This window comes from Adelges cooleyi, unplaced genomic scaffold (genome assembly GCF_023614345.1).
Source record: "Adelges cooleyi isolate 19-005CV unplaced genomic scaffold, UGA_ACOO_1.1 ACOO_flye_CR_arks_rails_tigmint_CR_PRNA_9, whole genome shotgun sequence".
Classification (NCBI taxonomy): domain Eukaryota; kingdom Metazoa; phylum Arthropoda; class Insecta; order Hemiptera; family Adelgidae; genus Adelges; species Adelges cooleyi.
In genome coordinates, this window is record NW_026096579.1 from 14,689,873 (window position 1) to 14,705,954 (window position 16,082).

The window sequence follows — 16,082 nt, forward strand, 5'->3', positions numbered from 1 at the left end:
TACCAAAGTTAATGTAAATAAAGAAATAACGCTCTTAAATTTCTTCGATATGAAAATAATTAAAAAAAAATATTATTAGTACTTGTGACCGAAATAAACGGCAGATAAAAAAAAATTGTAACACAAATTTCAACAGTTTAAGCCTAGAGATCGAAACAATGTAAACTTTATGTATAATGATGAATTACTTCAAGTCATAATATTTAAACTGCTCACCCGACGACACAACAGATATTAGCGGACAAACACGAGTCCTTTCAAATACTACTTTTTCGAAAACAAAACATGCTTACAAACATTATACAACAATAACATTCACTCTATAGAATTACTTTACATTAAAATTTATATGCTTTTGTGTAATTATAACGTGTATATAAAATTTTTTTTATCACATACAAGTCGATATATTAAACACGGTTAATAAGTGGCACACCAAATGTAATACATTGAGGAATGGATTTAATGAATTTTGGACATAAGTGTCTTTGCTCTTATGAGTAAACCAAAGATATTGACTCGACGCTGCCAGGTTTTATTTAAATAAAAGTAATAAAAAAAAAAAAAATACACCGATACAAGATATCCCTTAAATACAATAAACGATTGGCGCAGTTATTAAATGTTGAATATCAATAAAAAGAACATAATACAAATTAATGGTATTATTTAAAATATAGTATAAATATATTTTGTTACTTTACTCTGAGAAACTAAATGCATTTAAAAAAAAATATCATATATAAATTAAATATATATATGATACTTATAAAAAATTAGGTTTTAATAAACGGTTTCATTTGAACGAAATATATAAATATATTTCTTTTTTTTATTAATTTCAAAACGAACATACACTGAAGTGACAATGGTTCGATTTTTTTTCTTCAAATTAAGGGTATCATATTTGTAATATAAAATATTATTATAACTATATATTTAGATAGAGAGATGTTATTTATTCTCTCCGAAGTTGTATAGAGTATATCCTTGTTTTTTTTTCTGGCTGCGATTTTGCAAAGTATGTAATAAGTATAGGTGTCATCGATGCGGCGTTAGTTGCGCTTATGACATTCACGACTCATATGTCCAATTTCACCACAGTTGTAACAGCTTTGTTTGTTACCTTCGGGGCAGTCACGAGCCATATGGCCAGAACCATTACAGTTACGGCACAACGCAGAATAGTTTCCATTGCCATTTCTGAAAAAAAAAACCCCTATTAATGTTGACTGCTTAAGATTTAAACTTTTTTACACACTTCTTTTCATTAATATAATGGAAAAAAAAATGTGACAGATGGTGTGATAAATGACATTACACCTAAACCGCCATACATTTTAAATTTGAACAAAAAACTTGGATTTCAATAATCGTCAAAAAGATAATATTATATTGATATTTTTATTTACCTGCTCTCTAGGCAGTCTCTGGAGAAATGACCGATTTTGTTGCAGTTGTAACAGGTTGAATTGCTGTTACCGCCACCACCACCACCACCACCACCTGATCCACGTTCTGGGCGTTCTGCACGTTCTTCGGGACAGTCACGAGCTAAATGACCAGTTCTACGGCAGTTGTAACACGATGGCTCGCTAGCTGATTGAGAGCAGTCACGAGCTATATGACCTACGCCGTCACATCTAAAATATACAAACAAAATTTTAATAAAACCAATAAGATACAATAAAAATTGAGTTAAAATAAGAACGAAAAAAAAAACCAAACTATCTTTAGCAGTTTGTGCTCAACTGAGAGGTACTTAAATTAAATATATCGTTAAAAATTTAGTTATTTCAAAATTAATATATTATATGATTAAAAATATGTTTAATATAGGTAATTTATGCTAAAAATATTATTTATTACTCCTAAATAAACAGATGTGTAATTGTGGCAGTGTCTTGTGAAACATTGAGACCATCTCTATCTTCTTTATTGTATTTTAACCCTAGGTTAGGTACACGGGGTTACCATTTACCGCAGTCACATAATATAATCGTGTGACTGACATAAGGAGTTAACCTAGTCACACTTAATTTAAGAATGAATGAAAACTGTATACTATCATAACACTCTTAATAGCAGTATCAAAATAAAACATCGTATTAGAAGAAATTTACTAATTGTATTGTCGATTAAATATTAAATTTCAGAAACAATAAAACCTTATATTTTGAACTGTGAATGATAGAAGATATATTTTCATTATTGAAAAACTAAAAAAAGATTATCAGAAGAGAGCACGACTAATACAACATTTTTAATAAATTGTCTGTAGTAATATTAGTAGTTTTGATAAATAATAGTTTCTATTTATGTAACTATTAAGTTGCCATAAATATCTCAATTTTGATTAGATTGGAATTAATTGTTATATAATTGACATGAATTACAAAATATCTCGTTACTAAAATCATAACTCTTTGTATCAAAAATTATGTAGAAAAATACTTTAGGTTATACATGTATCGTATCTTACAACTCCCCCACCCCTTTCTTATAAATGGTCCTCTTCTTAAAAATACCTTAAATATTAAGGACAATATGTAAATACAAATCTCAGCTTTGCATACACGTGTCACTAGACTTAACGAATTTGAACCTGCACCATTTAAGCTATGTATATTTTAAATACACGGTACACAGGTATAAAGGTATAAAAAAATTTATAAACAACAATATAAAAACATACAATTTTCAATATTAATCAAATGAAAAAATAATCACGAGGAAATACTAAGTTAGGGATTTAAAAATTGTTCACATATACTTTTTTTTTTGGCGTTGGATAGTAGTCATAACCATATAAAATGGCCATCTAGAATCAAGACTAGAGTGCATGGTTGCTTAATATTTTAATGTTGCGCTCATGTCATAGGATTATTGTTTTGCTGATTTTATTGTTTTTAGCTTATCCCTTATAGGTGACATTTCTTGCCCCAAAAAGCGTTACATTAGATGAACAAGAAATAATCATTGAAAACACAAAAGACTAGTATACCTTTCATGCTATGATATTCATATACACATTTATAGAAGACTTTTAAAAATACAGTTTTGTTAATTGTAATGTGCAAGAAGAAATTGTTCTTTAAAATATGATATTGTAACGAATAATTTGAGTACCTAACAAATATACTTATAATTAAAAAGGACGCCTACGTCAGTTATTTTATATACTTACTTTATTTGTGCAATAAAAAAAAAAAAAAAATTGCTTGACTAAACAATATTGCTTAGTTGTTAACTCATAATCTAACAGGTTGGAGTTAAATAATTAGAATCCAGTTATCTACACATATTGTATTTCTTGAATGGCACAGATTTATTCAGGCTACAGTCAAACAGGGTTGTGATGTCAATGATGGAGATAACATTAACATCAGTAAATGATACAGTAACACAAATCATAAAGTAAATGTATCTTGATATAAATTAAAACCACATCAGTATTCAGTATACTAATTTATGTTGCCTTGAAAGAAACAAACATTTTAATTAAACAATGTCGTTAAAATCTAACAATTATGTCCTTATCGAACTATCACATATCGCCTTTTTTTTTTTTAACTGCTCTTTGATAAGATTCACTAAAGTACAACTCTACTAAAACTCAAATAAAAAATGTTTAACAGTTTATAGAATAGAACAAACTTCTATTGTGCTCCGTCGAAGAGAGTTTGTATAGATTAATTTGAAATTTAAGCTAATAATTTTAAAACATATTATAAAAATAATCGTTTTCATAACTTAAAACAAATAACATTTGAAAAACAAGTATTGGGTTGTGATTATAAGATCATTATGTAGAGCATTGTATACCAAATGCCGCCACTAGGTTTCATACGAAAAAAACTGTACGTGTGGCGTTCTTCCCACAGATATGAAACGGCCAACTGACAACATACCAAACCAATAAGTCATATATTATAATATACAATGAATATTACCTGTAACACCTGTCCTTATCCTTACAGTCACGAGCCATATGGCCACCACGATTGCACTTGTAACAGTTGGCTTCCCGATCATTGCGGCCGCCTCGACTGAACGTCGCACTATTGATCGATCCCGACTCATTGCAGTCCCTGGCAAAATGCCCAGACTTGTTGCATCGATAACACAGTACTCCGGAACTCATGCTGAACGACAAAGAATACAAAAAAAAAAAAAAAATTATAAAATACAAGTACTAAAAAAAAAAATTTTTTTTTAAAGTTTTGGGTAAAATATCCAATATGGAAAACGAGGAAACCGCAAAGAAATCGTCAACGGTCGGGTGGCGAACAAAAGACTCGTAGAACCGAATAGAAATCACATGATATCCATGTGGTAAAAGTGATCAGTAATTGGCCACCACCACTCGGCCATTTTCGGTTGACAATTATTGCAATGCGATTCGCAGTAGTTGGCAAAAAAAAAACCGAACACTTAAAATGTTAATTTGCCAATCGCGATGCCGGCGCAAACCGGTATCGTTTCTTAGCGGGTGGGTAATGTGCACCTAAAAGTTACCTGATTCGGATAAATACTCAAACGAAACGCACAATTAACAAAAAAGTTCAGTAAAGAAAAAGATGATTTTAAAAAACGTGTTATAGAACGCTGACAGACACCGGGTCGAAAAGAAAGAACGTATGATTCCCACAACGAACAAGTATCATGAAAAAAAAAGAAGAAAAAAAGAGAAACGTGATTTTTTAGGCGGTCCAGTGTGACCAGTTGCGGGGATTTGCCAAAGACAATACACTATTCGGGCGCCGGACACCTCGTGGTTTCAATGTTATCACAGTATTTGTCTTTCTTATCATTTTTTTTTCATCGTCCACGCCAATTCGTCATTTTACGGTTATCAATCGGCGGCGACCGTCAAGTCTGATAATATGAATTTGGGATTTTTTTTACTACCGAAAAATGGCCACTGTCAAAATATACATGATTATAGAGTTGGACAGTACACACACGATGCAATAGAATAAATTATTATTCTGATAAGGCATTGTGTATTATTTACATTTCTCGAGTACCAAGTACGTTTTTTTTATCGTCACCAACAATACAATGTTTATCTACACACTTTTGATCATTATTTAATTATTATATCATAATGTTATTATCGTATTATTCGTCGTAATATGCGTCCTATGTATTTTTGTATTCCTAAATACGTTTTTATTTATTTTTTATTCGCCCAACTACGACGAATTATTAATTTCCCGCTGTAATAAACATTACACGTGCCTTGTGCCAGTTTGTGTACAATATTACATTTTAGACATTAAGCGCGACCAGTGACCACCCAATGTTTACAAATCATGTTAAATTACAAACAATAATATTATAAGCGATTACAATAATGTCATTCTCAAAACGGTTTGACAGATTTTTAAGAAAATTCTAAATCTATAACTACCTTCAGTCAAATTTTCAGACTTGGAAAAAGAGAAATAAAAAAGGGTTTTTAGTTTGTCAATGTAGGTATATAGGTATATAGATAGTACTATAACAAAGGAATATATATGCCTTACATATTTGGAACTGATTTGACTATTATTTAATCATAGCGCACCCTAATTTTAAGTTGGAAAAATATACACATTTTTTTGGGCGTTATTCTGGATTTTGAAGCGGAATTTTATAAATACACATCATTGTAAAAACAATATACCTTCTCAGCTTCGAATCGAAACTCAACTATAGATGTAAGTGTAATTTAACCGGACACACGGCATGTCAAATACTATTGTGATCTACAATTTTGTATTTCATAAATTATTAAAACATATACACACATCAAGGATGCGAGATAAAAATAAAATAATGTACCTTTCAACAAACTTTAATATTTATATAGCTGAGTAAATAATATTTAGATTAAATAGATTTAGATGTGTTATACACAAAAATATAAGATAACGTCATTTAAATCTATAAGTTTATTTTTTTCATCACTTATTATTGTAGCAGAACATTAATTATGATTTATACAAATTGTTTAACATACTTGTTAAACAATTGTTGTACATATTGGTTTTTTCTCTTCTACCGAGTACTATATACAGTGCTTGACTTGGGGGGGGGGGCGCAGGGGGACTGAGTACCTCAACACATTTTTTGAATATTCTAGCGTACCCCTACTTCTTTTTTAAAGGGGAACGCATGGGACGGGTTGTTATTTAGTCTTACCTATATTTATAAGGTTGCTCAAATTAAATTTTTGTGTTAAATATATAAACCTTACAAAATGTTCTAATATTTACAAAATTTTATGATATCTCATATCTGATACGTATATTTTATTTTACTGTCAATATTTCATTATCGTTTCCCGTTCGTAGCCGTCAATCGTCATGTTGTTGGTCTTGTTGCGAAATGTTACCGCGATTTGATGGAACGAATCGCTCCGTTTGACAGTTTAAACTTTAAATACGCTGTCTAGAGGTGTACCGTCATTGATTAAATACAGGGTGATAACAAACGAATAAGTTGGTTTCAAATATGTGTATTTTTTAAACGGTACAGAGCTGGGTGACCTCTTAAAATGACTGCTATAACCTCAAGTTTTTTTAAAAATAAAAAAAATTATAAAATGTTCAATGTGTCCTCCTTGAGTAACCCAAACAATGTCAAGTCGGTATGCAAATTCCTCCCTCACAATGTGGAGCATGTCAGTAGTTACTGTCTGCACAGCCAAAGTTATGCGTGGCTTCAAATCTTCAATTTTCGCAGGCAATGGCGGCACAAACTTTTCCCTTGATGCAACCCCACAAAAAAAAAAAAAATCATACGGCCAATCTTACAACATTTAAAGGTACGAGTTTCCTGTAACAGTGGCTTCATTAAAAACAAATAGTCCATACCGCAAAAAAACGTTAACTTTTGGCGAGTCTCTTAAGTGTTCCAGGGTTGTGTGTGGATATTGTTCATCCCAAATTATCGTAGCGGTAACCTAACCTAACTTGAGGTTACAGCTGTCATTTTAAGAGGTCGAACAGCTCTGTAGCTGTACCATTTAGAAAATACAGATTTCTGAAACCGACTTATTCTTTTGTAATCACCCGGTAAAATTGTATTTATATTTGCAATTAATCAATGGTATCGTGGAATCTTTTAAATGAAGATTGAAGATTTTTAAAAATGAAAAATGATTAATTTATATCAAATTAAGGTTGTAATTGTTTAAAAAAGACAAGTTATACCTAAACAATTATTATATTATATTATTCTGTTTTGTTTAATGGTTTTATATTAATGCTGCTTAGGGGACCGTTAAAGGGGGTGTGGGTAATGTGGTAATGTGAGGGATATTAAAATGCTAGGGACGCTACTTTTTTAAAGGTATCTAGAGTACCTTTACTACTTTTTTCTCAAGTCAAGCACTGACTATATACAGTAGTTTGTAGTAGTTAACATTGTTCTATTTTGTACAGTGTTCATTTTTTATACTATATAATATATAGAGAGTTCTCAATTGTCAACTATGTAGACCGAACTCATAAAAAAAAGGTTATATTGTAACTGTGTTTCTGACGTTTTATTATTATTGTTATTTTGAAGACGATTGGCATTGAAAAAATCGGTTTATTAAAATATATTGTCAAGTTTGATATTAGATTACAATGTACAATATACATATGTATTATGTTCGTGCATAATATATAAACTATAGTAAATAATACTTAAGGCCTTGGATAATTACAAATATTAGTTTTACATACTTATTAGCATACTCACAGTACAAGCTGTATCGTATTTTGTTCTATTTTCTACTAGTTATAGATTCTGTCCAGTTTGAGACATCTATTTGAGTCACTCAAATGTACCAATTTTAATGAAGTCAGTTTTTCTTTTCCAATAATTTGTGTGTACTAAAAAAATTGAAAAAGCAAAAGATGCAGTATTAAAATAAACATTATAGAGACATGACATAAAACGACATCATCGTGTGTCTTATAAAAGGGAATTTAATTTCGGCCTTTTATAGACTATAAAATATATTGTGTTCTTACTACCTACACGGTAAAAAAAAAACAACATACTTAAACCTATTTGTCGTATAGTGAGCCTACACAACAGTGCACAGACATGTCTTAACCATTAGGTTTATACTTTACAAATATATTAATTAGTACAGTGTACATTGTTGATGTTTCAAGACAAATTACGAAATTCTTTTATACGATTTTATGAAGAAAATTTAAAATTACATACATTTTACACATCATTTCCTAGCCATGGTTATTTATTTATTTTTCCTGTGGTCGTTGTCACATTTTTTTATCAATTAATTAGTGTGTATGTATAACTTAGCTGAGTGTTTAAAATTTGTATCAATATATTTTGTTTTGGGTTCATCAAATGTTGTCTACGTTAGACTAATATAAGTTTAAGCAATAATTACCTAATCGAAAAATTCAAAAACAACATTTACCATAATATGAGCTGATTTGTACATTTTCGAGTTTTCCATTATGACTTTGGTTTTGTGCAGGTTCATACAAATATATAGTAGTTTATCATCATCATTAAATCAGCACAAACGTCTATTGAGTTATTATCCTTCACTTGTTTTAATTGAGTTTTTCTCATTTGTTTATTGGTGTAATTTGTTTTTATAAATACTGTCGTTCAATGTAAATGTATTACTTGCGTTTTAATTTGAAGTTGGAAAAAGGGAGTAATGTGTCTTCATAATATTTAGTCTGTGTAGTTATTTTTAGTATTATTCAAATTCAAATACACCGTTAAAAAGGCCATAAAAATCTTTTTCCATAGATTTGCATTTAATCATCGTTTCTGAAAGAGGTTTTTTTTCATTCAAAACCAGTGTCCGTTCTATCTTGCTCCTTCTTAGTAGGCTGACATTTTTGTGTTAAAAGTGTTAAGTGTTAAAATATTAAATATTATAGGTAGGCAATAAAACAATTAAGGTCTTGAATACCTATACCTACATAATAGTAAAATTGAAAGGCTAAGACGTTTTGCAAGAACAAAAAAAAAGAAAGAGCATATCGATTTCCGGTAGCCCACTGTTTTCATTTACATTAAAATGTAAACACATTGTTTTCGGTTGTTTTTATTATTTGATGGTCAAGTCAACGAAGGTCAAGGTTGAGTGAATCATTTGTTCTATTTTTACTATACCAGTCGATAAAGCAAGAAACCTTCGAAAAAAAGACATTTAACAGAAGTAAGTCCATTTAAAAATAGCTAAATAGTGTCAGACTAGGTAAATGCGATTTTATTGCGATTAAAACTAGGAAAAAATATAGTCAGCATTTTTTGGTCATCAAAATTATTAAGTATAAACATTAAAATGTCGAGTGTTGATTAAACTCTGTATTTAGTTGCTTATTATCTGCAAAGAAAAACATTTAATTATACTAAATCGTTTGGATATATTATCGTTATCAATTCGAAAAACTCTCATTAAAATATTCTTTTTTTGTAAATTTAGTCTGAATTAATTAAATTACAATGCCATGAACTCTGAAAGTATTAAACCAACAAGTATAAATTCAAAAATCTAATTTTCTCGTGACCAAAAATCTGCTATGTGGGATAATAATTACCAACACAATTTTTTACATTTCTTATTTAAAAAAACAATCTTGAAAATGTATACATTCTATTAATTTCTTAACGTTAATTTACTGCTACTGATAGTAGTCCATTTCAACAAACACCGTGACTGCAAGGTGAAACTTGAGTAAAATGTTTAAGATAACTTGTCAGTAATAATTTATTAACGTGCTAATCTGTAATATATGCAATAGTGATAATTTATAATAAGATGAGCGTTCAAAAAGGACAGCGTAATAATAAAATATTGTGTAGATTGTGTTAGTTAAACTGTGCGTCCAAGAATAAAAATATAAATTTAAATTTAACCGTCCTGAAATTATTAATAGTATTTAAAACTCGAAAATATACAAGACTAATTTACGAGGTTATCCGAGTGTATAAAAAAAAAACAACCATACATACGGAGTGATTGAGTAGGCAAAAGAAACTGTATTTTCGTATAGTGTATATTTTAAATTTATATTTAACTAAAAACTTAAAACGGTGGCCGAGCAAGCAAATAGGTACATACCTATGTACGTTCTGTTTCATTACATCTTTCTCTTTTATTAATCCAAATCGTTGCAAAGAAATTGCTAGTGCTAAAAAAAAAAAGCCTGAAAAAAAAAAGGTATCTCGTTTCAAGGAAATCTTGTTAATATTGAAAATGGTGAGGAAAATTTGCTGTTCAAGGCCCGACGATTACACGCGTGGTTGTATTGCAAGTATTATCTAAGTATTATTATTTAAACGATACAACAATGTGATAGAAAAAAAAAAGTTTACAATACGCATACCTAACAAGTTGACAAGCTGTTATATGCCTATGTGAAGGACACAAGAGGTAAAACGGCGTCGCACCTGTTGTACCTGTGTAATGCTAATTGTTTAATCTATAATAATCATCAATATAATAATATTGTATCTATAAATATAGCACGTGTTATTCAATCAACATTAAACTTTCAATAGAAAAAAAAATTGCATCCCATAACCATTTTGCCTATCGCACGACTTAGACAAGGACTTTATAAGTATAAGGAGTATATAACGCATGATTTTTTTTTTATTTAAGTTTTATATTTTGTCCTTTTTTAATTCGGTTATTCAAATGGTATTTCGGATAAAACTATAATTATTATTATACCTATTTGTATGTTTATTCAACGACCAACGCTATTTTTAGTAGAATGTTTGCGTTGAAGTATAAACATGTGGTTAAAAAATAAATAAAAATGTCTGTTTAACTAATAACGTCGATACAACTAACTAGTGTCGAATTTGAATATTGTTCTATCTGTGTTAGTGCTTACAATAAGTTTCTGAGGATTAGACCCTATGGATCTATCATTGGGTTTAACTTCGATACATTTTACATCCGTGTTTTAAAATTAAAAAAAAACAATAAAATTTAGATACCATACCAGACACGTTAAGAAAGTTAAACACTCAGACATTTAATATATTGTAATGACTAATGACTATGACTCACAGACATGACTATGTCACAAGAATCATTTTGACTCACTCGACTATTGTTACACAAATTTTGTCATTTGTGTTGCATTATAAGTTATAACTTTTAAGAATATCCATGAAATATAAATGTGTTAAAGATTGAGTTAGTAGAATTCGACTAAACCGGGTTATAACTATGATATTTTATTCTAACCAATACACGAATTGGTTAAAAATTAAAAGGGGGAAAAAAATTTTATAGCTAAGACATTTTTACATTTTTCAAAAATGTATTTATTCGAATTAACACCAAAGGCTCGAGTACAGTAATTAAATCTAACAAAATACAATATTAAGAAATACAAGGCAAGAAAAGTGAAATATAAAATTGCTCTAACAAAACCTAAAAATTGATACTATACAATGATTTGAAACAGAAAATTGATAATATTCGAATAACAGCTATCATAATATGCAACGTTTAAAGATTGAAGGGTTATCAAGATTAAAAAAAATCAAAGGAAGATAATTTATCACATTCTATTCAGAGTTGTATTGTAACCGTATGAAGTTTTATGCGAAGAGATGGAAAAAGTAGGTCAGGAACGAGAAAAGTATTGGGGAACATACGAATTGGAATGAGACTTAAAAGTTCAGGACAAAAAATGTGACCATTTAATAACTTGTACATAGGGTTTGAAGTTAAAGCCATACATTGATATGAAGCAATTATTTAAGGTATTAAAGTTAATTAGATAAACCGATAAAATGTATGAATATAATTTATAAAGAAGACCAGAGAGACTAAAAAGGGACATTAAGGGTAGTCGTCATCTTGACTGATATTATAGTTCTATATTTTGATGTCCTAATCCTTTTATTAAGGATGATCCTTCTTGGTAGACAATTTTGTTCTTTTACCCCTTTAACGGAATGACATTTGTTTTTTTTTTTTGCAAATAAATTTCAAATAACTTGGTATAGAATAATGTCAATTGAGAATAAGAACAGCCTCGATCGTCAGATGGGAAAATACACACAGAATGATAAAAGTAAAATAAATAAGCCCACGCCATATACCTATATATACGTTGGTTGTTAAACAAACAGCTGGATTTATTGTATTCCAACGAATAATCAGAAAAGTTCTCAATAGTATATTAATATTATTATCTCGTTTTGTGCAAATATTTTCCTATCGAATTATTATTACTATTTTTACCCAAAAGAATAGATTTATCTATTAGTCTTGTTATTTGTACGTCGTACCCGTTTGGACTGTGTTTTTTGTTGATTTCAAACATTGTACTTTTGTCTCGTTGATGTTTAATTTGGTCGGAAAATGTCGAAATATGAGTTTAAAAAAAAACTCGATTTCCTCCGAAAAAAAACTAGATGGTTGTTTAAACTAATATTAAATATATTAATAATACAATTTCATGCTAGTCTAGTCCAAAAGACAATCGGCTTGGTACTTTTACTTTAATGTAATTAAAACTTTCCCCGCATTATTTTTGCCTTGCTCGTTAAGCCGTTAAATTACAAACGAGCAAAGGCATTGTAATTGTACCAGTCTTGTAATGGTTAATATGAATTTGTTTTTTTCTTATTTACACAGCGACAGGCGACAGCAACTTAACCGTGCATACTGCATCTATCATAGTGTACCACATATATAATATAAAGTATATTATATATTGTGATAAAAAAATTGATCCCTGAAATCGATGAAGGACGACCTAAAAACAAAAACAAAATATGCGTCAAGGGGAAGTTATAGATAAGTGTGGTCGAGTAATAATACCTAATTATACTGCAACGGTATTTTACGGTTTAGATTTTGAATATTGGTTTTAGTCGATGAATTTGACAAAAAAAAAGACATTGGAAAAATTCAAAATTAAAAAAAAAAAGGAGACAAAACGGATGTTGCACAATACAACGTAAACGGTAATATTGATAAAAGACTAGACCGTGTCGGTAGATGAGCGCATTGCGATTTCGAAACCATAACCTGGCTTTGGTCGTAAAAGAATCTTCTAGTGGTTTCGCGTTTTACGACGACGACGATCGTCGTGAACGTATTATCGCGGTAAATCGTCGTTGACGCCGGTTTGAGAACCACTGGAATTCCATTGCGGGGCGGCGCCAGATGTCGGGCGGCGGACGGTAGGGCGAGAGGGGCGAGAGGGGCGAGTGGAAAGCGTACGTGTCGCGCCATCTGCTAATAATGGCAGTCGACAGGGGCCGACAATTTCCCCCCAAAAAGCCAAATTTCAAATCGGCCACACGATTGGAACACAAATGCCAAACGCCGGGTTTTCGCTTGTTTACCTGTTCAAAGTCCAAACTTAACCGAAAATTTGCCAAACACAAACACACACAGCGAATACGGACGTGTCGGTAGTGGAACACTACGAGAAAAAAAACCGTTGGCGGCCATAGTCGTGGGGGAAAAAGCGGTTACACTGCCGTCACTTGGTATGCGGCTCCCACGCCGTCGCAGTGGTAGTGGTGGCGGGAAGGTTCGGATCAATAACATCCAGACGACGAATACCCCCTCGCCTCTTCGACGCCGCACCACCGCCGCGGTTTAGGACGCCGACCGACCGGAGTAACCGTCGTGTCCCCGAGGCCACGGGCGGCGGCCGATTTCATAACGTTGTGTGCCAGCCGCCCGTCGATGGTGGGTGGGGGGAGCGCGACGGAGTAACGATAGAAATGGCAGCGGTGGGGGGCGGCGGCAAAAAGGTCATACGGCGGCCAAAGTGATTCTCATTCCGTTGCATTGCATTGCACATAGTCACGACTCGTTCATCGTTCTTATCGCGTTTCGACCGCAGTGGAATAAAATAGAGAAACGAAATCGTATCGTTACAAAAACGTTTTGCCGTTGTTGTTGTTGTAATAATATTACATGTTATTATTATCCGCTCTCTTATCCGAATCGAATTTAACATTTAGCTTCCCGCCAGTCGCCAACAGACGTGCGTACCGCTAACACATCATAATACCTATGTTCGATTAGCAAACGAAACCATAATATTATTATTGTTTTTACTTAACTGTACCAGAAGAAAATATATAGTATAAATCGTTATTATCATTATTATACATTTTTATTGACGACCAATATAATATAGGTATATATTTTATTATACCCAAGTCCACGATATCGTCGACGTGTGTTAAAATAGTATTAATTGCAACTGTACAAAACAAACAAACAAAGGATAAACAGAACAATTCGTGTGTGTGCTATTTAACTGTTTAACGATGGCTTTCATGATGCCCGTGGTGAAAAAAGATTATAACATTTACAACTCTAACCGCAGCCGGCGCGTGTCCGAGTGTGCCAACGACAAGTCGTCGTCGACGATGGGTTCGTGCGCGAGACGCCAGCACGGCGGGTCCAAGTCGGCCGACGGCCCGTCGTCGCTGTCCACGTCGCCCGGTAGCGATTTCCTGGCCGGGTCGCCGGCGCACCGGTCGCTCGGCGTGTCCAGGCAGTCCAACAGCGGTCATCACCGGAACTCTTCGCGGAACTCGCAGTCCAGTCTGCAGAGTCCCGTCAAGTCTTCGTCGACGTCGTCGTCGCCGCCGAAGCTGTCGTCCACGTCGTCGCTGAACATGTTCCACTCGAAACTCGTCGACAAACTCCGGCGGTCGCTGACGTCCAAGTCCAAAGACAGTGAGTGCCATGCACGATTTCTAATCTAAACGCACCCGTACCGTGGTACCGTTTAATATTGCGCGCCGCGGTACCGCTATTTTCGCGGGGAAAGCCGTTCCGGTCGTCGTAGCAAGTGACACACGAGGTGAACGAACTTGCCGCTAAATGTGCTTGGGGGGACATGTGTGAGTGTGCCTTTTCCCTCGGTGTGTCCTTGTCACATTCGTGTCACCAGCCGAATTCCTAGAAGAAAAAAATATTCAACTAGGCCAAATTTGCTCAGTCGATCAAGCCAGGCAACCAGTGTGTTTGGTTTGATCACGTGGCCAAACCACTGTGTTGCATAAACAAAATTCGTTGTTTTTGAAATTTTTTTTTTTTTACGAAAAACCAAAACATTTTTGTCGCAATAATATGCGAAATATGATCGCTACATCGCTGTCCATCTGGCGAACAAGCTGGTATGATTTATACAAAACAATATGATTTCATTTTTTTACCAATATATTATGTCCATGATGACATTTTATAATCGTAACTGTAATTGTCGCCAGGGCCGTCTTAGGCTATGTGGGGGCCCTTTAAAAAAACGTGAAGACGGCACCGCTTGTCATGCGGACGCCAAAAAATATCAAACTTCTACTAGTTTTTTGCAGTTGTTCAAACATAATCTAACCCTTTGGTATATTTCCTATACCTATCTATTAATTTTTTTTATTGTCATAAATAATAACATGGGAAAAAAATAATCTCTTGTTGCAGATAATACTTCATCGACGTCCAGCAAAGATATTGCACGGAGGAGATCCTGAGATATGGCCAAAGGTGACGGTCACCCAAGGTCCGTTCCAAACTTGGCTCGGTCAAATAAAAGTCGACCAACATCCAACTTGGCGACATCTTGTCCACTGGGCACCAACATTGTGCTATGACGAAACAACGTTAACGGCTAAGCATAGTGCGCACGAGTATACGGGTGAGTGCCAACACTTTGCTTAGAATACATTATTTATCACATGAACTGCATCCGATGTGGAACTTCAACTCTGTTTAAACAATTGTATGTGTTTTATATATTATATATGGCTAATAATAATATTAGAGTATTCTAAAATTGTATAAATACAGCCTACTTTAAGTTGATACGTTAGCCTATTTAACAACCTTTTTTTTTTTTTTATTAAGATTTAATTGTACATAACGACATTGACAGCTTAAGGCTTATCTCAGCGTTAGGGTTTTTAATATTATTTTAGTGACTTAAATATATATTATATTGAAAATTATTTAAAGGTTCGCAGTTAAATATAACGTTAAGCCTATCAATCAACAAGGAATAAGGTTTCTTATTTTGAATATAAGTTTGTAAATGTAATTTATTGTT

General features: G+C 32.5%; 2 protein-coding genes across 2 annotated transcripts; one reads left to right on the forward strand and one right to left on the reverse strand.

Moving 5' to 3' along the window:
• Window positions 1-794: 794 nt before the first annotated feature.
• Window positions 795-4,661, reverse strand: LOC126847246 (uncharacterized). Its single transcript, XM_050587420.1, has 4 exons — window positions 4,519-4,661; window positions 3,954-4,145; window positions 1,413-1,643; window positions 795-1,203 (listed from the first exon to the last, which is right to left on the reverse strand). The coding sequence occupies exons 2-4, from the start codon at window positions 4,142-4,144 to the stop codon at window positions 1,056-1,058; spliced, it is 570 nt and encodes a 189-aa protein (XP_050443377.1). The 5' UTR covers window position 4,145; window positions 4,519-4,661; the 3' UTR covers window positions 795-1,055.
• A 9,133-nt stretch (window positions 4,662-13,794) lies between these two features.
• Window positions 13,795-15,843, forward strand: LOC126847247 (putative protein TPRXL). Its single transcript, XM_050587421.1, has 2 exons — window positions 13,795-14,716; window positions 15,461-15,843. Exons 1-2 carry the CDS (start codon window positions 14,302-14,304, stop codon window positions 15,508-15,510), a joined length of 465 nt encoding a protein of 154 aa, XP_050443378.1. The 5' UTR covers window positions 13,795-14,301; the 3' UTR covers window positions 15,511-15,843.
• Window positions 15,844-16,082: the final 239 nt, after the last annotated feature.

Excerpts from the sequence above, each read along its gene's own strand:
- LOC126847247 (XM_050587421.1), top strand. The coding sequence starts at position 14,302 with ATGGCTTTCATGATGCCCGTGGTGAAAAAAGATTATAACATTTACAAC. Across the intron at positions 14,717-15,460 it reads GACGTCCAAGTCCAAAGACA|ATAATACTTCATCGACGTCC; the intron begins GTGAGTGCCATG and ends CTCTTGTTGCAG.
- LOC126847246 (XM_050587420.1), bottom strand. The coding sequence starts at position 4,144 with ATGAGTTCCGGAGTACTGTGTTATCGATGCAACAAGTCTGGGCATTTT. Across the intron at positions 1,644-3,953 it reads GATAAGGACAGGTGTTACAG|ATGTGACGGCGTAGGTCATA; the intron begins GTAATATTCATT and ends TGTATATTTTAG. Across the intron at positions 1,204-1,412 it reads AGAGACTGCCTAGAGAGCAG|AAATGGCAATGGAAACTATT; the intron begins GTAAATAAAAAT and ends TTTTTTTTTCAG.